At 37.7% G+C, this 25,122-nt stretch overlaps 2 protein-coding genes across 2 annotated transcripts; one reads left to right on the plus strand and one right to left on the minus strand.

Moving 5' to 3' along the window:
* Positions 1-1,570: 1,570 nt before the first annotated feature.
* Positions 1,571-17,786, plus strand: LOC142181639 (uncharacterized). The gene is made up of 11 exons (XM_075254917.1): positions 1,571-4,832; positions 5,146-5,303; positions 7,634-7,719; positions 7,796-7,900; positions 8,017-8,107; positions 9,823-9,946; positions 10,029-10,107; positions 11,033-11,153; positions 11,252-11,409; positions 16,424-16,544; positions 17,430-17,786. The coding sequence occupies exons 3-6, from the start codon at positions 7,680-7,682 to the stop codon at positions 9,908-9,910; spliced, it is 324 nt and encodes a 107-aa protein (XP_075111018.1). The 5' UTR covers positions 1,571-4,832; positions 5,146-5,303; positions 7,634-7,679; the 3' UTR covers positions 9,911-9,946; positions 10,029-10,107; positions 11,033-11,153; positions 11,252-11,409; positions 16,424-16,544; positions 17,430-17,786.
* Positions 17,787-22,309: 4,523 nt separating this feature from the next.
* Positions 22,310-25,100, minus strand: LOC107821171 (berberine bridge enzyme-like D-2). Its single transcript, XM_016647590.2, has one exon. It carries the CDS (start codon positions 24,099-24,101, stop codon positions 22,401-22,403), a length of 1,701 nt encoding a protein of 566 aa, XP_016503076.2. The 5' UTR covers positions 24,102-25,100; the 3' UTR covers positions 22,310-22,400.
* Positions 25,101-25,122: the final 22 nt, after the last annotated feature.

Genomic DNA, 25,122 nt, shown 5'->3' on the forward strand with positions numbered 1-25,122 from the left:
AAAAGGTGAGTATGCCGGCTTCCACGCTTACTTTTACACTACTTGCCATCATTTTGTACCATCTAAGGACCACCTAACTTGGTCTTAGGTTCAACGTCAGCAGTACCCGGGGAATTACGTAATAGAGACTCAAAAATAGTTATGCCTAGAGGTTCGTTTGGTTTTCTGTCTGCTGAAACACTAATTGTTTCCTCTGGTTCACCTTAATTTTAACGGTCTATTTCCAATATATAGGTCGTACACCCACTACAAAGTCTGCTCCAATTATCGATCAATTGCGTTCAAACTATGCTCCGCTGAAGAAAGTTCCAATCTGAAAATTTTGCCCAGCAAAGAGATTTCAATTTGAACTGCCTACATTTTGCTATGGCAGTGGGACAATAAAGTTAACTTCTCATCAAATGCCTACCAAATTGCGTAATTTATTTCTTGGAAACAGTGTGGAGTCCAAACACTTCCGAACATACATTAAAACATATAATAATCTTTTTGCGTTCACATCACTTGGTGTAAAGTATGACAAAGATTTAGCAAAAAGAAATTCTGGTATCTACACCTTTAGAGTTCAAGGGAAGATGTACCATTGGATAAATAATTTGCACCCTACAAATGACAAACCAAGAAATATACAGCTGTACTTTTATGATAACTGGAATGAGCTGGCACACAGGATGGCATGTTCCGCCAGAATCCGCGAATCAGTAGTGAAAGAATTGATGGATATATTATCAATAAATCCATACTCTGTGTTTTTACGGTCCTTGGTACATATACCGAACCGTCAAGATTTCCATATAGCCTTCATATGCGACTTAAATTTGGACCAGAGAGTATATAATTTGCTGACTTAATCTGAAATTGCAGCAATATGGACCGAGGAAAATGATAGCGCTGCCTTTAATGCACCACATATTCAAATTTACCCTCGTACTGATCGAACACAAATAGTGAATTACTATTATGGCTGTTATGATGCATTGCAATATCCACTATCATTTCCTCTAGGGCAAAGTGGATGGCATTGTGGTATTAAGAAGCTCCCAGCAAATTGTCCTGCGTACTTACGAATTGCGCATCACGAAAAGGTACCAAGTATAAGAAATGTTACGTCACTTGACGGATATCTTGAAATGGAAGCTGAAATAAAAAGGGCAGCGACGAAGAGATACAGTTTCTATTTGTGAGTATTATTGTTACAAATTACAAATGAGAAATGACGATGAAGATGAAATATTGCATATCGGAAGAATATTTCAGCAGTATTCAGTTGATGAATACATTAAACTCGAAACACAAAGGTTGGATTTTACAGCGTTCAATCAAGATTTATTCAGGATGGCTATGCTACAAGGACTTCTTGACATCTTGCAATTAGGTGAATGCGATGCTTCTAATATCGGGAAACAAAATTTTCTTCCAAGCTCTTTTATTAGAGGGCCCCGGGATATGCGACAATGGTACATGGATGCTATTGCGCTCGTGCAGCATTTCGGTAAACTTGATTTATTTATAACCATGACATGTAATCCCTTTGGATGGAAATAAAGGAACATTTAATCTCAACTGATGAGGCACATAATAGGCCTGATTTGATCAGCCGTGTATTTAGAGAGAAAATAGAAGAATTCAAAAACGATATACTAAAGCGAAATATCTTTGGAAAGGTAGAAGCTTTTATGTATACTGTAGAGTTCCAAAAATGAGGTTTACCACACGCTCATTTTCTTATAATATTAACTAATGAATACAAGTTACTTACCCTAGAGGCTTATGATAATATTATTCGTGCTGAAATACCTGATGAAAATGCAGAACCAAATTTATATTCGCTTGTTCTTAAACACATGATGCATGGTCCATGCGGTAATCTAAACCCAACAAACTCTTGTATGAAGAAAAAGGCTATTGTAAATTCAAATATCCAAAAAGCTTTGCGGACCGGACATCAAAAGGAGTAGAATCTTACTTAATTTATAGAAGACGCAATAAAGGACTGGTGGTAAAAATAGGAGAACAATACTTGGATAACTCATGGGTTGTTCCATATAATCCTTTTTTGCTGGGGAAATTTGACTGCCATGTGAATGTCGAGATATGCTCTGATATTAAGGTCGTTAAGTATCTCTATAAGTATATATGTAAAGGTCATGACAAGATTGCTTTTTCAGTACATAATAATGATACAAACACAGAAGTAGATAAAATAAAGGAATACCAGTCTGCTAGATGGGTGTCGCCTCCCGAAGTTATGTGGTGCTTGTACGGTTTCTCCATTAGTGAAATGTCACCGACTGTATGCTCTCTTCAACTTCATCTCAAAGGACAACAATTTGTTTCATTCAGAAGTAGCGCAAATGTAGACACACTTGTAAATAATCCGTTGATTAAGCAGACGATGTTAACACAATTTTTCGAAATGAATAGAACAAATGCAGAGACTATGAAGCTCAATCTATTATATCGGAAATTCCCTGAACATTTTGTTTGGTCTTCAACAGAGAGGATGTGGACACCTCGGAAACAACGATATGCTATTGGTCGTGTTGTAACATGTCAGCCAACAGAATGTGAGTGATATTATCTTAGAATGCTATTAATGACTATTAGAGGACCAAAATCATATAAGGATTTGCTAACTATTAATGGAGAATGTTGTAGCACCTTTAGAGAATCAGTGGAAAAATGGGGATTGCTACAAAGTGACAATAGTTTGCTTGAATGCATGTCAGAAGAAACAAGTTATCAGATGCCATACAGTTTGAGACGTTTATTTGCTACATTACTGATTTACTGTAATCCTACTAATCTAAGACAACTCTAGGAACAATTTGAAGAGCATATGTCCGAGGATTATACGTTGGTACCCAATATTAAGAAAAACGATATTCGATACCGAGTTTTAAACAATATTAACGACATATTACACTCTGTGGGTGGTGACATAAATGAATATCAACTCATTCCTGAAACAATAAGGCATTCCTTCTATAGCGGCAAAAGAGGTACACTTCGAAAGGACTATCATGGTTACTAATGAGGATATACTATTACACAAAAAGTTGAATAAAGATCAGCTTAAAGCATACAATATAATTATAGAGAGAATTTTTTCAAACAAAATAGGGGCATTCTTCATTGATGGACCTGGAGGCACATGGAAAACCTTTTTATATCGTGCATTGTTGGCAATTGTACGATCTAAAAGGTATATAGCATTGGCAACTGCCACTTCCGGTGTAGCTGCATCTATACTTCCTAATGGACGAACTGCACATTCACGTTTTAAAATTCCTATAAATATTGATGAAAATGTGACCTTCAACATCAGCAAACAAAGCTCACTTGCCTATTTGATTCAAGATGCAAAATTAATTATATGGGATGGAGTGTCTATGGCAAAAAAGAGAACGATCGAACTGCTTGATTTACTTTTAAAGGACTTAATGGATTCAACGATACTATTCAGTGGAAAAGTTGTAGTTTTTGGAGGTGACTTCAGGCAGACATTGCCAGTAGTTCGGAACGGAAAAAAGGAAGATTTCATTAACGAAAGTTTACTATATTCTCATATTTGGGAAGAACTTGAAAGGCTACGGTTATTCGAAAATATGAGAGCGAAAGATAACCCTTCATTTTGTAATTATTTGTTGCGAATAGGAAACGAAGAAGAAAAAGTAAACTCAACAAACAAGATTGAAATTCCAACTTCTTTGATCATTCCTTATACACAGAAAAGGAATCTTTGGATAAATTATTCGCGATAACTTATCCAGACGTGCATACATTATTTTCCTCCTCATCCTGTATAAGTTCCCGCGTTATCTTAACAACCAAGAATGATTTCGTCGACGATATCAACGACATGCTTGTTGCTCGCTTCCCAGAAGAATCAAAAACTTTTATTGGTATTGATGAAACTATTGAACCTCATGATCAATCACAACTTGAGGATCTGTTGCACAGTTTAAATCCACCTGGTCTGCCTCCTTACAAATTGACATTGAAACAAAACTGCCCAATTATATTATTACGAAATTTAAATCCGTATGATGGTTTATGTAATGGAACACGTTTGACTTGCTGTGATTTTAAATCGCATGTCATAGAGCCAATATTTCAGTTGGTCACTTTAAGAATACACATGTGTTTGTCCCTAGAATACCATTATTAGCATCCAAAGATGAAAAAATGCTTATTCCATTTAAAAGGATACAATTTCTTGTAAGATTGTGCTTTGTAATGACTATAAATAAAGCGCAAGGTCAGACATTAGATTTTGTTGGAGTTTATTTGGAGAACCTGTGTTTTCGCACGGACAACTTTATGTGGCTTTGTCTAGAGCTAAGAGTTCGAACTGTGTGAAAGTGCTAATCCGACCTACTATACCAGGTAGCGAGGATGATCACTAACGGATAATATTGTTTACAAAGAAATCATCGAAAAAGCTACTTTATGAGGGTATTGCGACAAGAACAGATAGTATCCTAGCTAAAAAAAGGGAAATAACTCACGAAGAATACTGATGATGTGCAATCCAGTCGGTAACAATCAGCTTGTATTCGCTTGCATATAGTACTTTTCTCCATTGTCATGCATCAAATGGCTGTCTCTCCTCTTTCAAAGCAGGCGAGCTTCAAGCTTGGTAGATCAAGCGATGAAACGATAGCTGACGCTCTTTTCGCACATGACTGCTCCAACAAAGATGAATCTATACGAGGTTGTGGCATTGGCTACGATGGTCGTGGAGAGGCATTTTTGCATGAAAATTTGGTACATACTGCTGGAGCTAAAGGGCAATAGTTGGACAATTGATGGCATCACTTAATACACTGGTGGAGAACTGTTCCTATATGTAATTATTTCACAATCTAAAAGATGACATAGATATTTTTAAACAGATGTACCTCTATATTTTATAAAATATAAATGTTTACAAAACTTGAGAGTTTACTGCAACTGAACTTTACATGAGAAAAAACAATTTGTTAGATTAATCTTTTTAACTAATAATGTCAACTTCGTGTGCTAATTATCATTGCATAAAATTATTAAATATAAAATTTCATCCATTTTATTATTTGTATGTACCTATTTTTTAATCTTTTGATATATACTGATGATGTCCTCTTTTTTTCCCCAATGTAGAGTCTCCATAATACATGGAGTATAGATTAACCATTGATAGGATCACTCCACAAACAAAATAGTGGACGTCAAAGGTACAACTCATTGAGAAACCTCAGCCAAGGCAAAGTAAAGATGGAAAGACGCGATTCCGGATTGTTGTTGTCCAAGACGAAAGAGTAATCTTCTAACTACCGTATTATTTCTTATTCTACTGGTTCAAATATAATTGCAATAGCCACTATTGTTTAATTGAAAGAAAAGAAAGAGATCCATCAACTTAGGTAATCACAAGTGTCATCGTTTCTCTCACATTGGCTATGTGAGGAACTAAATGTTTGAGATAATCTATGAAAGTAGATATTCCACATTTACCATTCATGTCTGTCTGATATGTGTTTCTTCAGATAAAAATTGTGGTACCAAACTTTGGAATTTCTTCTTTGGATTATTTACTTCTGCCTGTATAGTCCTTTATTTGTCCAGAAGGATATATTTACGGTACACTTTGCAGTCGTCGTGTTAGAAATTTGCTTAAACTTCTTACATCTTAAGAAATTAAAGAACAAGAATTCGGAAGGCAAGACCAATTTGATGGTAATTATTTCATTCATTTAATGTTCTTTCTCCAAGGCCGCACTCTAATAAAATAAATATCCATAAATTACTGCAGTTTGTTGCTTCATTAGATGTGAACATGTAGTGGTGAGATATGATGATAAGCTTGTCATTAAGTACCTCTAATTACTTTTAGCTTAAAATTTATCTTCCGAGATATGATATTTGAGATCTGTCACGTTCTAAAAAGTTTCTATTTGTATCTTAGGAAGCCTTTTTAAAATCCAAATTATGCATTACAATAAACAACATGAAATCACGTTAAAATCAGATTACATATACTATTTCAAACAAAAGAGTAAATGGAAGCATTCTTAATTGCGAGACATTTGATAGATTGTCTATTTGTTGAATACATCCCCCACAATGCTAATAATATCAGAAACAGTTCATTAAAATACTTCAGCTCACAAATTACTTACATAATGCAAATTAAATACTAGTTACTATTATGTCAAGAATATGACTTTATTTTGTTGCAAATACCTAGGCATACACATAGGAATATGTTTCCTTTTAATTTAAAGTGCCCTTTTATTTGAAAGCCTCTTCGCGACCGATTTTCATTCATTAAGTTAGCAGTTTAGACCTTGTCTTCAACTGTAGGAGTATCATTTCATAGTTATCCTTCCACAACTTATAGATTGTTGAAACCATATTGTTTTCCTTGTGTTAACTGATCATTTATACCTTTATTTAGTAAGCTGAAGGATTAAATGTGGACGTTTCCTCTAAGATAGTAAACTTACACTTTCATAATTGACAGATTATTGAAATCATATTGTTGTCCTTGAAACATTTTAAGTAGTTGGCTGATAATAATACGAGTAGCTAATACGTTAATGTTCTTTCGCAGTCATACATTGTATTCAATTTATTATTCATCGTGCTAATTTGCGATCCTTTGAAGTTAATTTTATTTACTACCTTGCTGTAAACCTTTTGACTGCTACACTACGCATTTTTCATGTAATACCAATTGTCAGTTAACTAATGTATATATGATTTTAATTTTTCTTTTTACCAAGAGAATGTTTTACTTTCTAGCCGCTGGAATACGAACCACACTTGGTAACAGGTCTATTTGGTTTCATCCATACGGAATTGTTAACTTGCTTTCTTTATCATTACTACTGGACTATTGGTGACACTAACAACGAAATTTCGTTAATCTCATCCAAAGTTGTTTCGAGCAGTAACAAGGTTTTACAATAACAACTTTGTTTATGCTATTATTCTTCCACAATGTTGTCCACATTTTCATGTTGTCAAGATCCTTTGCATTTAGTTTTCCTTTGTCCCCTAAATTCCAATTGAGAAGTAGAAAAGAAAAAACAGTTGGTGGAATCTTGAGATGGTAGCCTCATAAGAAAAGTAGCTAAAAGTGGTGGAAACTTCAGATTGGCCTCATAACAGAAGTGGCTAAAATATTTAGATTTCTTGGGGTTGTCACAAAAAGTTTCCCGAGTCACTTTTTTCTCATTTAAACGTTTTAGACATATATAATTATTTTCCAGATTTTGTGATGCAATACTATGGATTCTCTTTAGTTTTGGTGGATGAGATCTACATTTGAGAATGGGGAGTTCAACTACACATTCTTTGCTTCAAAGAGTCATGCTGACTTTAGGTCAATGGTATGAAATAATTTTAGCTATGGTTTATGACTGACTAATATTCTTCTTCGGGCTCCTTTTTTGGTAGCTCTCTACAAATTGCAAATCTTGTATAGATTAGTTATCAATTGTCTTTCATGAGTTTCAGGCTGCTCATACTGCACTTTTTTACTATGTTAATATTTCAATATGTTGCATTAGTATGTCTCCATGTGTTTATATGGATACAATTACGCAAGGGTAGTTGAGTAAGTCATCATTCTATTAAAATGCAGGAAGAGCAAGTAGCCGCTGTTCTATACGGGGAAGACATAGAAAAGTATGCAGACAACTTCACCCCGTTTTCCACTTACTTGCAAAAGTGAGAGTTCTTTTACCCTACAGAGTACCTATCAATCGTTTTGAATGGGTTATTAACAAATTTATTGTCATCGAAGAGGTGAAAGATGATAACATACAAGACCCACCGCTCCCACCTCCGACGAGGTTGAATACTGTACCCTTTGCATATTTGCACGAGCAACGGCGAAATACGGAATTTGGTAACCATTATTTTACGCGTAGTACCTTCTGACAATTAAAATTATTTGTATTCTTATATTCTGAGATCGTGTACATTGGTCTAAATTATAAGTCGCTTGCAATGTCCACTACACAGACATAATTGCCATTGTGGTGAACTGTGGCTCGATAAAGTATGCTGGCGCTAACAATAGCAAATGTCGTGAAATCACCGTAATGGATACCAAGTAAGTCTGCTGGCATTCTATTTACTTTATAACTTTCTTCCAAAAAAAATTGGCTACAAATATATAGCCAGATACTGTATGACGATGTCGTCTTATTTAGTTGATTACTTTTGTCAGATACCTTTAATTAAAAAGTTATAATGTCATGAGATTATAATCTCAACCATCTCCTCATCGGTGTCACCTTCTTCGACTAAAGCTAACAGGAAGAAATATCTCCAGACTCATCTATTGCACCTTCAGCTTGATCTATGCCATATGCGTTACTGCTTTGTTCAACAAATTTAATCTTTCTATAAACAGAACAACGCATAAGATCTCCAAAAAGAAATTGTATAGGATTTCAGACATAATCCAGCTTTCTCTTTGTCTTGACATTTTGAAGTACAACATTTTAGTGATCACCATAGTTTAGTACAAATTTTTATTTTGTATATTGGACTAGGTAAAATCCAGTACTACTCACAAGAAAAGAAATGCAAAGAAGTCTGAAATGTGTCTATCACTATTTTTTTTAATGTGTCTGTTACTGCCTTTTTTAATGTAAACATTAACTACTACCATCTGATACATCGTAGTGAAGAAGACTTCATTAGTCAATGGGAGATCAAAACTCCTTATATTCTACTGTCCGTGTCATTTTTGTAGCTAAAACATGATTCATATATAATACGACTTAAGAAAGTTTGTTACTCATTTTAGAAGATTATCCATTGGAAAATATTTAAATGTGTCTCTTTGTCTTGACATTTTGAAGTACAACATTTTAGTGATCACGATTTAGTACAAATTTTTATTCTGTATATTGGCCTAGATAAAATCCAGTACTGCTCACGAGAAAAGAAATGCAAAGAAGTCTGAAATGTGTCTATCATTATTTTTTTAATGTGTCCATTACTGCCTTTTTTAATGTAAACATTAACTACTACCATCTGATACATCATAGTGAAGAAAACTTCATTAGTCAATGGGAGATCAAAACTCCTTGTATTCTACAGTCTGTGTCATTTTTGTAGCTAAGACATGATTCATATATAATACGAATTAAGAAAGTTTGTTACTCATTTTAGAAGATTATCCGTTGGAAAATATTTAAATGTGTAGCTAACTCTAATATATTAGATAGACGTGTCTCATTTCTCCAAATGCTCTCCTATTTCCTCTTCTAGGTCAGTTACAATTTTTTGTAGAAATATTTTTGGTTGACAAAAAAACCTTAACAAAGAAACATAAAGTACAATATATTAACATCTGAAAAAATATTTATATAAGCTCTTAAGTGCCTATATAGGCAGAAAAATTCTCTTCTCAATCTTTATACTCGGCAATCTATCAGGTAATTTATTTGTTCTCTTTTTTGGACCCTAAAATATATATTTTCCCGATGTATTTGCTGCGTAGATTTTAGAAAATACAGTGACAACTACATAATCCAGAAGTCATTAGTTCCAAATCGAAAAAACCCGTATAGGTTATGCTGCATTTGTTTGCTTAGACACACAAGATGCATCATTTAAAAAACTTTTTCGCCAACCTTCACTCTCTTGCGCGAACATGTTACTTACTTCTTGTAGCATTGTTTGAATTACGGTCTTACCGAATTAACTCTGCTATTTTTATATTTACACCCTCATCTTTATTACTCTTGCTGAAATTGTTAGACTTGTATTTTTTTATTGGGTAGTATCAGTTATTGTCCATTTATTTTACTGTAGTATGAGGCCTACTATCCTTACCCTGTGGGAAGATTTCGCCGACGCTGATGAAGCATCCTCGCTGCAGAGGTTGCTGAATATCCAGTAATTGTAGCAAAACGAATTACGCGAACCACCTATGCTGGTATGGAAAATATTACGCTCTTTTTTTTAGGTATTCCAAGAGGTCTATTGTGAATTCTTTACTAACATAATGAGTCATATAGGATTATCATTGTCGACAAGGTACAACTCGGTCATACTGATAAATCCACCATATCCTCAAGTTGGAAGACTTCTAAACTGGTATGGAACAAATATTGATATAATCGAATTTTATATTTTGTTAATTAGTTCATGCCAAATTAAACATATGCGGGTAAAATTAAATAGTCCAACATATGCAATTCCCTTCTGTACTACCGTGTTTCCCTTCTTCCCCAAAAAATGGGACATACTTAGCGGACTATAAGTTCGAAATTTCTCTTTCAGTTAATTACAAGTTTATACCAACTTGGTATCTATGTATTTTCATTGAAATGGTTTTGAACTACATTGCATCTCATTTTACAGTATAACTTTATGAGTTTAAAATCTTAAAGCTTATATGCAAATTTTCTCACCGATATAATTTACTGAATAGCTCTTGTGACTTTGCCTTTATATTCGGTGAGTATGAGTATTTGGGTATGGTATATGTAATATTGCTAAGAACAACCACTACTTCTATGAGCTCCCAATATGTACTGTTATCCCTTTTATCAGCTATGAAATAGCACTGCAGCACGTTGGTTATTGGGGATAGCTACTCTACAATCTGACAAATAAGGTGATATCGTTGTTCAATGTTGACTAAATTTGTGCAAAATTTGCTTATTCTTTCAACAGGAACTGCTGTAGTCACTGAGGCTAATAACCAAAGTTTCTTATATGTATTTTTATAAAGTGTCTACACTATATGTACGCATACCACATATGCACTATATATTGGAGCTGTAGCCAGCTGAAAAATTATGTTATATGCATTATAATTGTGGTCAGCTAAAAGAATTTTTTTTGGGTACTTTCTGTTAATTTCTCGTGTTATTGGTGTAATCTGCGCAATAATTTGTCACTGAAACAACCTATTCTTACTTTATCCTATGCTTTTAATTTTTGTCACAACCTTTTCGTGTCGTTTTAAATCTACCTGACATTTTGTTGCCATTGAAATGCCTCTATTCATGCACAGGTTCAGAGACAACCGACCAAGATTGATGAGATACAGTCAGCAGGCAGTAGATTCGTCTCTTGTGCTTGCGGCAAAATACAATGATACTGTTCCAATTGCTGATATCCAGTAACAACCTCATGTAGGCGTATTTCATCCATGCTAATAGGTGTACATATAAAGTACTTTAGTATTTTTATCCCAACTCAATAAATCTACTTCAATCCCTCTCTTTCACAGATATAACTCTTTTACGTGGAAAGTAAATTATCATTGCCGGCTGATGACCAAGATTTTTATGAATTACTATGTTCCTACTGCGGGCAGCAGTACAGAACTCATTCGCCGAAAATTATTCATCGTGCGAGCTGCAAACAACATGCGATGTTAACACCCAGGTATTGTGACTCGAATCCAAGCCTAATATAATATGTCCGTTCTACAACTTCAAACAAAAAAGGTTTCTTCAGTCATTGGCTTTATGAAAATCAAATAACAACAACAACAACAACGACGACCCAGTATAATCCCACAAGTGGGGTCTGGGGAGGGTAATATGTACGCAGACCTTACCCCTACCCCGAAGGGTAGAGAGGCTGTTTCCAGGAGACCCTCGGCTCAAAAAGCAATAGGAGATGATATATTAGTACCATAAAAATGCGTATTAAAAATAACAACAATATATAAGAGATATGAAATATGAAATACAGAATACGAAATACGAAATACGAAATAGATGGCTGGTATAGTACAACTAGAAGGTAAAGCCCTGCATCAATAGACGACCAATGACATTCCTAGTCTAACTCCTAATTGGATAGTCTCACTCTATTGTGCTGTAGAAATATCCACACTCTCCCCTAACCTACAACCTTAATGCTCGACCTCCATAATTCCCTATCAAGGGTCATGTCCTCAGTAATCCTAAGTCGCGCCATGTCCTGTCTGATCACCTCTCCCCAATACTTCTTCGGTCTTCCTCTACCTCTCCGCATGCCCACTACAGCCAGTCGCTCACACCTCCTCACCGGTGCATCAGTACTCCTCCTCTGAATGTGCCCGAACCATCTGAGTCTTAATTCCCGCATCTTGTCCTCCATGGGGGCCACACCCACCTTCTCTCGAATATCTTCATTCCTAATCTTATCCATCCTTGTATGCCCGCACATCCACCTCAACATCCTCATCTCTGCTACTTTCATCTTCTGGATGTGTGAGTTCTTTACCGGCCAACATTCAGTTCCATACAACATGGCAGGCCTAACCACTGCTCTATAAAACTTACCTTTTAGTAACGGTGGCACTTTCTTGTCACACAAGACTCCCGACGCTAACCTCCACTTCATCCACCCCACCCCTATACAGTGTGTGACATCCTCGTCAATCTCCCCGATCCCCTGAATAACCGATCCAAGGTACTTGAAACTACCTCTCTTGGGAATGACTTGAGAGTCAAGCCTCACTTCAACTCCCGCTTCTGTCGGCTCAACTCCAAATTTGCACTCGAGGTATTCCGTCTTCGTCCTACTCAACTTGAAACCTTTAGACTCAAGAGCATGTCTCCAAATCTCTAGCCTCTCGTTGACGCCACCTCTTGTCTCGTCAATTAGAATAATGTCATCAGCAAATAGCATGCACCATGGAACCTCCCCTTGAATATGATGAGTCAGTGCATCCATCACCAGGGCAAATAGGAATGGGGTGAGCGTAGACCCTTGGTGCAACCCCGTAATAACTGGAAAGTGTTCAGAGTCGCCTCCTGTTGTCCTAACCCGAGTCTTAGCTCCATCATACATGTCTTTAATCACCCTAATATAGTTACTCGGGACCCCTTTATCCTCTAAGCAGCTCCATAAGACCTTCCTAGGAACCTTATCGTATGCTTTCTCCAGATCAATAAACACCATGTGGAGATCCTTCTTCTTATCTCTATACTGTTCCACCATCCTCCTAATAAGGTGGATAGCTTCTGTGGTAGATCGTTCCGACATGAACCCGAACTGGTTGTCTGAAATAGACACCGTCCTTCGCACTCTCATTTCTACCACTCTCTCCCAAACTTTCATGGTATGACTTAGTAATTTGATGCCTCTATAGTTGTTACAGCTCTGGACATCACCTTTGTTCTTATACAACGGGACCATTGTACTCCACCTCCACTCTTCAGGCATCCTATTAGTCTTTGAATATAACACTAAACAATGCAGTAAGCCATTCCAAGCCTGCTCTACCCACACACCTCCATAGTTCAACCGGAATTTCGTCTGGCCCGGTAGCTCTGCCCCTTCTCATCTTACGCATTGCCTCCATGACTTCATCGATCTCAATGTCCCTACAATTACTTAATTCATGGTGACTGTCGGCATTCCTCGATTCCCCAAGTATAATATCCTGCTCCCCTTCTTCACTTAGAAGTTTATGAAAGTAGGTCTGCCACCTCCTCTTAATCTGGTCATCTCCCATCAAAACTTTGCTGTCATCATCTTTTATGCACCTCACTTGGTCCAGATCCCGAGTTGTCCTCTCTCTCGCCTTAGCGAGTCGGAATAACTTCTTCTCCCCACCTTTGTTCCTTAGTTCCTCATACAGACGAGCAAAAGTTGTCGTCTTAGCCTCTGTCACTGTCATCTTCGCCTCCTTTCTAGCTACCTTATACCTTTGACTGTTCTCTCTCTTCTCCTCCTCGTCAGTGCTCCCTACTAACCTTAGGTAAGCCGCCTTCTTTGCTTCCACTTTACCTTGGACAACTGCATTCCACCACCAATCTCCTTTGTGTCCACCATAGTGGCCCGTAGATATCCCTAACACCTCTCACGCCGCCTTTCTTATACAGTCCGTCGTCGTCGACCACATTGTGTTTGCGTCCCCACTACTTCTCCAAGCTCCCATTGCCGATAACCTTCCTTCCAACTCTTTAGCTTTATCCTTAGTTAAGGCACCCCACCTAATCCTGGGGCGTCCTTGTACTGACCTCTGCTTCCTCCTTATCCTAATACAAATGTCCATCACCAAAAGCCTATGCTGCGTTGAGAGGGTCTCACCTGGGATAACCTTGCAGTCCTCGCACAACCTTCTGTCGCCTCTTCTGAGGAGGAGATAGTCAATCTGAGTCTTCGCCACCGATTGGTAAGTAAACAAATGTTCATCCCGCTTCGTAAAACTCGAGTTTGCAATGACTAGATCGAAAGCCTTGGCAAAGTCCAACAGCGCAATGCCCCCTCCGTTCCGCTCTCCGAAACCAAATCTGCCATGCACCTCAGTGTACCCACCTGCAGATAACCCAATATGACCATTGAAATCTCCTCCTATGAATAACCTCTCAGAAGGCGGTATACTACGAACAATCTCATCCAACCCCTCCCAAAATTGCCTTTTAATATCCTCATCCAAGCCTGTTTGTGGTGCATACGCGCTAACGACATTTAAATTACCCTCACCCACCACCAACTAAATAGTCATTAGCCTATCATTCACCCGCCTGACCTCTACCACGGACTCCCTAAGATGGCTATCTACCAGTATACCCACTCCATTCTTACCCCTCAGGACACCAGAGTACCACAACTTATACCCATCCACGTTTTTTGCCCTCGATCCGACCCACCTAGTCTCCTGGACACACGCTATATTAATCTTCCTCTTCTGCAGGATTTTCGCCAACTCTATGGATTTACTCGTTAGTGAACCTATGTTCCATGACCCGATTCTCAACCTATAGGCTCCCTTGCCCCCTCTACCTCCCCTGCTACCCGACCCACCCCCTGAACCCCACCCCACACTCTGCCCCACCCGAGGACATGCCCTTATTCTATCATCCGAGACTGCAGCCACTACACCTACAATAATCTAGAGAAGATTCGCTAGTGCACAACGTACACAAATCAAACTAGAAGGAAACGCGTGGTAACTAGTATCCTAGTTGAAAGGTTTAACTATTGCGAAGTAAAGTAATAGTAATTTAGCTAACACCAAAAGGGAAACAGTAAAACAGGAGGTACCAACTCCCGACAACAAAACCTGTGGCTGATTTGATGCGCTCGATGTAGTTGTACGCTCCTGCCCACTTCCTACCACCCTTGCTGACACTCGCCCAGGTTGCTCTCCTTTGCCAGTGCTCGTGCGCCCAACTTGTCTCCAATACTCCGAGAATTCTTGTGATTAACGTCTGCTGAGTTGGAATTGAGACGAAGCCTCGGACAACAACCTCGACGTACCGGACCTCGACGACCTCAACGGAAAACAGAAAGTTCGGACCAAGACTGTCAACGACCCGAGGGGTTGGTTGCTGCTGTTTTTTTTCTTTTTTGACGCAGCACTGGTACGTGAATATGAAGCGAAAGGGGTCATTAGCGACGAAGGCGAAGAATTGCAGCGACAGCTGCTCAGCAACGCAGCAATGCAGCAACCCGAACGACGAGCAACAGTAGGGTCGACGGGGCTGAACGACGAAGAAGGTGATGACGATGGTTATGGCGTTTGGACGTAGGGTCGACGGGCAGTGACGGGTGAAGCAGGAGGCGGAAGCAGCTGCGATGAGAAGCTGGGAACGATGGTGAAACAACAGTGGTCGTCGGATTTAATGGAGGATCGTCGGACTGGTTCACGTGAGAAAGATGAAGCGCGACGGGGTTTGAGCCACCATTTTCGTGTAGCTAGAGCTGGTTTTACGACTGGTTTGATGGAGCTAGGAGGAGGAGGAGTGGTCGTGGGCTGGTGGTTCGGACAGTAGGGTCGAGGGGCCTGTTTGGTGGTGGCGGGGTCTGTTTGGTGGTGGTGTTTGGTGGTGGCGGGGAGCTGGTGGGTTTGGACGTGAGGGAGTGGGGTCGACGACGAGCAGCTGCCGGACTGGCGGAGCTGGAGCTCCGACGAGGGGGGGGAGTGGCTGACGGGTCCGTTAGGGTTTTTGGTTTTTTGCGGAAGAAGATGGTCCCTTAGGGTTTTTTTTCTAGGTTTTTTCTTTTTTGCTTTCTTTAGGAGGAAGATGAACTCCCAGTCCAAATTTTTCTTTTGTGAAAATCAAATAATGCAAATTAATTGCTAACGTAAATCAAAGAGATTAATTAATTTACTTGATGCTTAAATCATTTTCTCTTATATATATATATATATTCTAGCTTTGGTAGTACATCATGAAACATTTAGTTTATGAATGCTTCTGCCTGTAAAACTCAATATGGTTGATTTGCTCTTTCATGTTAAAGAAACTTTATTCCCTTGAAGATTTGTTACACTCCAGAACAGAAAAAGGGAGAATTGAACAGTTTCATGTTTCTAAAACTTCACTCTTTTGGGTTTATGGAGAGCATTTTCATTCTTTTCTAAGAAACCAGGCAAGTCAATTGTTACTAACAATTATTTTTCTTGTGGGGTTCTTAGTGTTAATTGTGCTTCTTCTTTTTTTGTTGTTATTAGAGCACGCTTTGAGGTTGTAATGACAGATGGCAGTGGATCAACTGTTGCAACATTAATAGGCGAATTAGGAGAGAAATTTCTTGATATGACTGCCGCAGATACCTGTGAAATCTCAGTTAAGGTACGTTGTTGAAGGCAACAGGAGAAACTTTTTTAAAACTATGATATCGTGAAAACAAGTTTACTCTTAATTTTTTCAATTATGTTTTTAATTGAACATAAATGTAATTCAAACAGAACTTAACATAATTTTTCTTTTCACCACTAAACATAAGTTGGTGGAGTGAAATTTTCTTTTTCTCGCATTAATCAAAAAAGTTCATTGTAGGAATCATATATTGTATTATCTCCCAAGAATTTTTGTCATTTTGTAACATCTAAAATTTTTATCCTTCCTTTTTTTTCACCTACTAATTAAAACATAACCACTAATTAAATATGTTAGAAAAAAATCTTAAAGAAAGTTATTTGATATTTTGTTTATATTTCAATTTAAGAATTACAACTAAAGTAGTTTCACATAGACCTTAAATGATCTAGTGGATAAGCTTTTCTAGATAGACAGAACCATACATAGAGGTAAAAAGAACATCAAAAAGTAAAAGCTCAACAGAAACAATAAAGTGAAATGTTAGTTAACCCTAAGTTATTACTTGACTATTCAATGTTGCTTTGTTAGTTCATCATCTGACTTGTACTGCTTAGCAATGTTAGTTACTACCAATGCACAGAGGTTGTCAACAATTTTCTTACTAAAGTACTGATTATGTCTGCTTATACCTCCATTTTCACATGCCTGTCGAAAACTAAAACATATCCTTTAGGTCGCTTAAATATTACAATTGGCTTCTTAAATTCATCATTAATGAAAAGATAATTAAAGGCTATAGAAGCTTCTAGCCTTTGCATCCCAAGTACATTATAGGCTTAAAACATCAATTAATTCAGAGTATATTACTTTTGAGCACTATCTTGATGTGTTAATTCATCTTTTTCTCTCCTGCAGGACCAACCATTACCTCTTGAACACGTTCGACAACGTCTTCCTTATAAACTCTTCAAGATATAACTGTGAAAAATATTTTCTAGAACTTCTGATACGCGGTTGTTCATTGTGTCCTACTATGTGAAGGAAGATTTGTTTCAATTGCCCGCACCAGTAGCTTCTGATGAAATTGGAGAGAGCAGTAACACTAAATTGGAAAATGTTGAGCTGAAGAAAGAGATAGAAAATGAAGGCAGTAGTCAGTTGAATGTGGAACAAGTTACACCCATAGAAGAGCTGAAGACCGAGTTAACTACAGAAGGTGGCTCTTCTACCAAGAGGCAACAAACTGAACTGGAGACTCCCCCGAAGAAAAAATGAAGGTTAATAAACTTTAATAAACTTTATCTCTACTTTTTCATTACTTTTTTCCATACTTAAAGATGATAAACTTTTAGGAGCTTGTTATTCATGTTCAAGAATAAATTCTTTGATTTCTGATGTAGGAGTAGCAGATTATAGTTGAATCACAAACAACTCAAAGGAAACTTTAAATTAAAAAAAAAACTACTGAATATTCCATTCCATTCTATATTCATTCATAAGCTCTAATTCACTCACATTTATCCTCTTCAAAGAACGCCTTCCTGCAGCCAATCCAAAAAGAAAAGACAGACAAATTAATAGTTTCATGCAACTGCTAATCTGCCTGGTGATTGGCAAACATTATTGTGTTGATAATGTTGACAACCCATTGTTAGCTAAATTTCTAGTGCACTACCTTTCATTAAACATCAGTAATGTTCCAGTGTTCATGCCTACAAAAGAATTCTCTAAGTTCCTATGATAATATATTGCATAACTGCTATATTGATTGACTTATTTTGTTCAATTTACTATTGTTACACTTTTTATTCCTGATAAACAATTACTTATAAAGTAGTACTATTTATCAGTACAGGTTTTTTAAGACATTCTTTTGTCTGAATTGATTTATACTTACTACCTTGCACTTTTATTTCCCTTGTATTGGTATAACTGACTAAGATTATGCAATATGTTTTTCAACATAAATTGTGGTTCACTGATAAAAAATTTTGGTTGACGAAAAAAGGTATCATTATAGATCTTACATCTGATTTGTTCGCAGAGTGTTATAACTCCGTAAAATGCCTGTATGTACGTTTTCTCATGCTATGTACATACGTGTTTGAAGGTCGCTAGCTTGTGTTTGACAGGTAATGCAAAGAACAACTGCTATTTTTTTAAGCTACCAGATACGTTGCTACTTGTCGTTACTGACGTCCTTTTGTTTCTAATATTGCAGAAGATATGGACAATGCAGGTCACTTTGTGTGACTTACTGGCATGTACATTTATATTTTTGTTAGCCGGTAAACATATTGGTCCTGTAACTAATGTAAATAGTGGGTTGAAAGACTAGCACTAAATATGACCTCTTTTTTTGGCTTGAATTTGTTTTCTTCGCTCTACTATATATCCAAGTTTTTAAGACTAAATCGAAAGAAACATACTGCTATCCAAAGGATCATTTAAAGTGACCACGACGCACTTCGTCGCAGAGACCATAATGTTTAACAAATCAACTCACATATCTCAGTACATAATTTATCATAATGCAAGTTGCTCCCTATAAAAGGTTATTTATTTTCTTTATAAATTAATAAAAGCTGCTATTTTTATCAAGTTTGGGCACGGGCTCAGCACGGGCCGTTCCTAATAGTTCATTAATAAACGACAATTATAAAAGCCCACGAGGGGGTCCTTACACATGATTACAAAAGTCCACGAAGGGTCCTTACACAAAAACAGAGAAGCCAAAGAAAAAGGAAAAATGCATATAATAGCTACGAGCCTAATCCGTTTTTCGGGGTACATCCTCAAGGGTAGTGTCTTCAAGAACCGTTCCTCGGGCCCTCCTCTCGATCTTTCAAACGGTATCTTCAAGATAAATAAGAAGCAAAAAACGATGACGAAGAAGAAGAAAAAGATGAAGAAGTGGCTAGGTGAAAAATCTGGCAAGTATGGGTCCCGCCAGCACTACTATTGAGAAGTCACTTCTCGAGACATTGCACCGGTGCGGGATGCAACAGTTAGTAGATGGCACCACTTCACTCCACGGAAAGCAAAAGGAACGAGGCGCCACACTAGGCAATTAGGAAGGATAAGTAGAAGTCTGTGGTGCATATATCCTTTAATGCGAGGGTAATTTGAGATTTCTCTCTCATTACCTCGGGCCAATAACAACAACAATAACAACAAACCAGTACAATTCCGCTTGGGAAGGGAAAGCTCTGGAAAGAGGTCATGGCGCAACTGATGAGGACGCTGCCATGTAACCTTAAGGCCACGGGCCTCAAAATGGGAAATAACAATAGATGAAGATAAAGAGAAGGAAGGGGTAAAGGGCTGTCGAAAAACATTTGAATGAAGTTTGATTTAAGAAGGCTTCCATTTATAGGAAGGGTGGGAGCATAACCGATGGCACAATCAATGTCTTTGAAAGACGTAACGGCAGGCGCAATCAATGCATTTTTGGGAACTAGACCGGCGGCGATATTATCACTTTGGAGAATATAAATTGGTGGTACATCGAACGATTATGGAAAGGTGAGTCGACGAGATGCCTCAGTTATCACAAAGGCTTACGTTATGAGTATGACATCATCGCAGTAAGGTCGAGGAGATAGATATCGAAGTCGTTTCTTATCGTTTCACTCCAAGAAACGCGGGGACTATCTATATACGGTAAAATCGGAGGGTCCAATTTTCGGTCACTACGGTGCTTCATAAGCACGTTTCTATAGGCTCGAGATTAACACCCGAAGGGCTGTCAACGCCCGACCCCAGGGTAATTCAGATTGATGGTTATGGCAAAAAAGTGGGAAGTTCCAAAAGCGCGTAGCTAGAATTGGCAAAGCCTAGTGAGCTAGTTCAGACCCGGATCAAGGCATTAAATGGTTATACCATCCCCATATCTTTTCAATAAATGCATTTGTACTATGTTGAGATTCCTTGTTATTTTGTAAACATCTGATACTCAATATTAAATATACAAGAACATTATCTCTACTCTCTAACATATTCTCTTGATCTCATTACTTCCATTTATTGCTTATATTCATTGTGTTCTATTTATTGTTCATCATTTATTGCTTATCATTGTTCATAAAGAGCCATCATCGTAGCTCTCATAACTGTTAGTCCTCCTTCATCGCTCTAAACCGGCCATCCAACTCGACCTCGAGGCCTCATATACGACAGCTCGAGGCCCCGATCCCCAGCCGTTTGGTTCGATTATCACATCGTTTCTAAGCTATAATCTTGCTTTCTAATCTTTTACTTAGCATCCATTGTCTAACAACTAGCATAAAAATAGATCACGTATTTTTAGAACCACAAAATAAAATTTAATTGTTATTACAATTTTTACAGTAAACAGAAATGGCGGATGACCATTAGGCTTATCTGACTAGCTAGTCTTGTTCTTTGCCTTTTTTTTTATCCACCGACTTATTAGAACCCGTCATTAGGGGTAGATCCAGTGAATTAGTTATGGGTTCCCGTGAACCCAATAATTTTTTTCAGGATTCGGTATTTGTATTGAAAAATTCATCAAGTACAAAAGAATATTTGGCTTGGAGCCCAATACGTTAATCCAGTTATTATTATATATTAATTTAGTAAAAATAGCACGGTATAGCCAGTTTTCGGACTGGTCATTCAAAAATAGCTAGCATTTACCAAGTCAATGAAAAATAGCCACTATTTTGCTGCAACAAAGACCGGTCCAGCATAATATACTGGAGTTCAGGGCACCTGTGTGTGAACTCCAGCATATTATGCTGGACCGGTATACTTTGCTAGCTCCAGTATAATATACTGGAGACTGGAGCACCGGTGCTCCAAACTCCAGCATATTATGCTGGACCGGTATACTTGCTGGAACTCCAGTATATTACACTGGAGTTCTAGTGTACTTATGCTGGAACTCCATCATATTATGGTGGAGTTCCAGCATACTTATCCTGGAACTCCAGTATAATATGCTGGAGTTCAAATATAATATGCTGGAACTCCAGCATAATATACTGGCGTATTTTTCGAGTTTTGAATAGTGTTTTCGCTCAGATTTATCTTTACATGAAAAGTGGCTAAATTTCGATTACTTTTGAAACTGAGCTATTTTTGAACAACCAATTGTAAATCTGGCTATTTTTGAATTTCTTCCATTAATTTAAGATTTCTGTAGGAGCCCACAAGCTTAAAATTTTGGATCCGCCTCTGCCCGCAACGGTAAACCTTTGAATTGCTACCAACCAAATCAGAGGGAAAACGACAGAATCATCTCTTTGTTCAATTTGTATATGCAAGATTTATTTAATTCGCTGTGGTTTACTTTAGATTCTTAAAAGCACATATTTCAAATATCATTACTTTTTATTGTTCTTTGCTGTTATAAACCTCAATTGCTTAGCAACAAACCCGTCTCTTCATAATTATTTTGGTTTTTATCATATTTTTTATCCATTGCTCTTTTTTTTTTTTTTAAAAATAAAATAAATTCCAACCCATGTTCAATAACCACAATATTGGAGCTTCGATTAATCCAGGTTTGCGTCGTATAAGACTCATTAAAAGAAAAATACTCCCCACCAGAATTTTTTTTCATTTCCAAGCACGAAATCGAAGCTTGGAACTTCTAGTTAAGTATTTAGGGATATTATCTACCCACTACAACTGTTGTGAGTCTCTATTGTTTTTCATTCTCAGCTTAATAAAAACGTATGGTCGCTTATTACCTTTTTCCATGATTAAATATTGGAAGAGCTATTCCCTTTTTTTTTTTTAAAAAAAATGCTACATGATCCCAGGAGGCAAAATAAAGTAATAGGACAACTAACAATGTTTTAAAAGGAAAAAAAGAAAAGGAACACCCAGAGACGAGCTAGAACATATATTTGTTATATCTCATTTACTACTATAGGTATGCTCTGGCATTGAGGCGAACATAGGAGGGATGCCCTGTTGATGTCGAAAAACGTTTAGTGGGTCAATTTTTGTCTTAGCTTTGACCAATCTATCATAGTTATTCAAGAAATACTTTTCACCCCAGACCCTTGCTCTCTCCACGGCATGATTAGCAGACGCAGTAGTACTAGTACATGGCAATAAGTAGTCGTCCATCACTCCAAGGTCCAGATCCATGTAGTTGACATAAGCTGCCCTAGGTGAACTTGAAACATGGGGTGCCATTGTATTGTAAAACTCTCTTATCCACTCTATGTACCCAATACTCTTGGCAATATTATTATTGTCCTTTTCTTTCCACACTACTAGATATTGAATTCTGAATAGGTTACCCTTTCTATGAGGGAAAGCAATAGCTTCCTCGCTAATTCTCTGCATGGCTGCACCATAAGGGTCAAAGATGACATGTCCATTTGGTTCTTTCTCAAGAACATCAAGAGCTGTCATAATCCCTCCCACTGAAATTGGGGTCTTCACATGGTCTGATTTGGCTTTGAAGTATGATTTGTTTTCAAAGTAACGCTCTTTCAAACGAGAGACATCGGAGGTGTTCGCAACGTTATCTAATTCGGAGAAGAAAAGTGTTGATTCAATCCAACTCATTTCTTTGCAGTCACTTTCCACAACTCCCAACTCCGGAAAGGCCTCATTCAAGATGGAAATGGCTTCGGTTTTTGTACCTAGGTAAAATCCGCTGAATTGGGCATTTATTTCAATAGGAATGTTTCCTTTACTAGCAGAGCTCATGGAGATCGATAGATAAAAGTCATCGTCTAACTTTGGTGCAACAAGTTGCCATTTGTGAACTAGTTGGGACACATATCGTTTGGAGCCAGGCCTAGGGACTATGAAACTAGTCACAGTCTTGGGCACTTTGAGCAATCGGATTTTCCAGGCGTAAATGATTCCCCAAATTCCTCCACCACCACCTCTGATGGCCCAAAACACTTCTTCTCCCATGGCTTTGCGGTCTAATAGCCGTCCTTCCGCATCAACAAGAAGAGCATCCACCACGTTATCAGCAGCAAGTCCATATTTTCTTGATAAAAATCCAAAGCCACCCCCGGAAATGTGGCCCCCAACCCCAACTGTTGGGCAAGAACCAGCTGAAAATCCATGAACGTCACTGGCCCGGGAAATGGCATAATAAGTCTGGCCAAGTGTAGCGCCACCTTGTACCCACGCGGTTTCGGAATCCAAATCTACCGAAACATCATCTAATTTCATCAAATCAATGACCACAAATGGGGAACCATCAAAGGAAACGTAAGAAGTCCCTTCATAACTGTGTCCTCCGCACCTTACTCTGATTTCATAAGAACCTTGTCTGCAACACAGAACGCTGCTCACCAGCTGCTCCTTGCTCTCTGGTACGATAATGACCGTTGGTTTTGGTTTAGAGGACGCTGCGAATCGGAGATTCTGAATGGAGAAATCAAGCAAGTTATAGTACCTATTACCAGCATGATTCCTTGTTGGATAAACAGAGAAGTTACTGACTTTGTAATTGATCAAACAGGTGGAAATGGTATTGAGATTTGTAGCAGAGACGGAAGGTACAAGAAGAGAAGTAAATAAGAAGCTGATCATCATCAGAATTATGAGCAAACGCTGAAGAGACATGGATATATTTCGTTTCATTGCAGCTTTCGTTTACTTCCAACTTCTTGTTTGACCTCTCCGGATTCCATTGGAGGTACAGATAAGCTTTATACAAGGAAGAGTGCATAGTAGAGGTCAGCAGTTTGAGGACAAAAAGATGAAGGAAACAAGGAAATGAAACAGAATAAAAGGTGCCGGCCTAAGCCTAATCCTTTCTTAACACTTATTATATCTGCATGAAAAAGTATGGAGTGATAGACGCCTACCGTAACGTGACAAAATAGCAGGAGAATCAGGGTAAAATAGGAACAGTGCCGGCCAATTTCAGCATACAACAATTTTAGCAGATTCAAGCGCTCCATGAGAACTGCTATTTTACTTTGTTCATGAAGTAAATCTAAACTGAAGTCAGTCTCCTTTACTCTGCCTCAGTTGTTAATTTGTTCACTTGTCAAAGCAATCAGTGTGCATTATACTCTACAACACATAATAGTACTTCAAAATTTAAGGGACGTGGTTTGATATTTTTTATACACTTAAAAGGCTACTTAGTTTAAGATTTTGTGCTTTTATTAATTTGACCATTACAATACTAGGTTTCAGCCTCATGTCCGAGGTAACTTTCAAATGTTGAATTTGGTTTTCATTAATATTGATGGTAATGACCATATATGTTTAATTTGGAGCACTTAAAATGTGAAAAGTTATGGCCGAACTCGACCTGTTTGTTATGGTCTCACCCATCACTACCAATGGCAGCACACCTTGTCAACAGAAGTAAATTGACTTTTGGCCATTAAACAATCTCAATTCACAATTTTTGTGCACTGATCCTTAGCTTGTTCCTTGTGTATATATAGCCTGTTCCTTGTGTATATATTAGGGGTATTATCATCCTCTCTACCCTTCTAGGGGCAGGAGCAAGACTGCGTACATCTTACCCTCCTCAGACCCCACTTATGAAAAACTATTGGATTTGTTGTTGTTGTATTCAGTAGAAACTTATGCGTACATATTACCATTTTGTTAGATTAAGTTAAGCCAATATAATTGCTTATTT

The sequence above is a fragment of the Nicotiana tabacum genome, chromosome 6, assembly GCF_000715075.1.
Source record: "Nicotiana tabacum cultivar K326 chromosome 6, ASM71507v2, whole genome shotgun sequence".
Classification (NCBI taxonomy): domain Eukaryota; kingdom Viridiplantae; phylum Streptophyta; class Magnoliopsida; order Solanales; family Solanaceae; genus Nicotiana; species Nicotiana tabacum.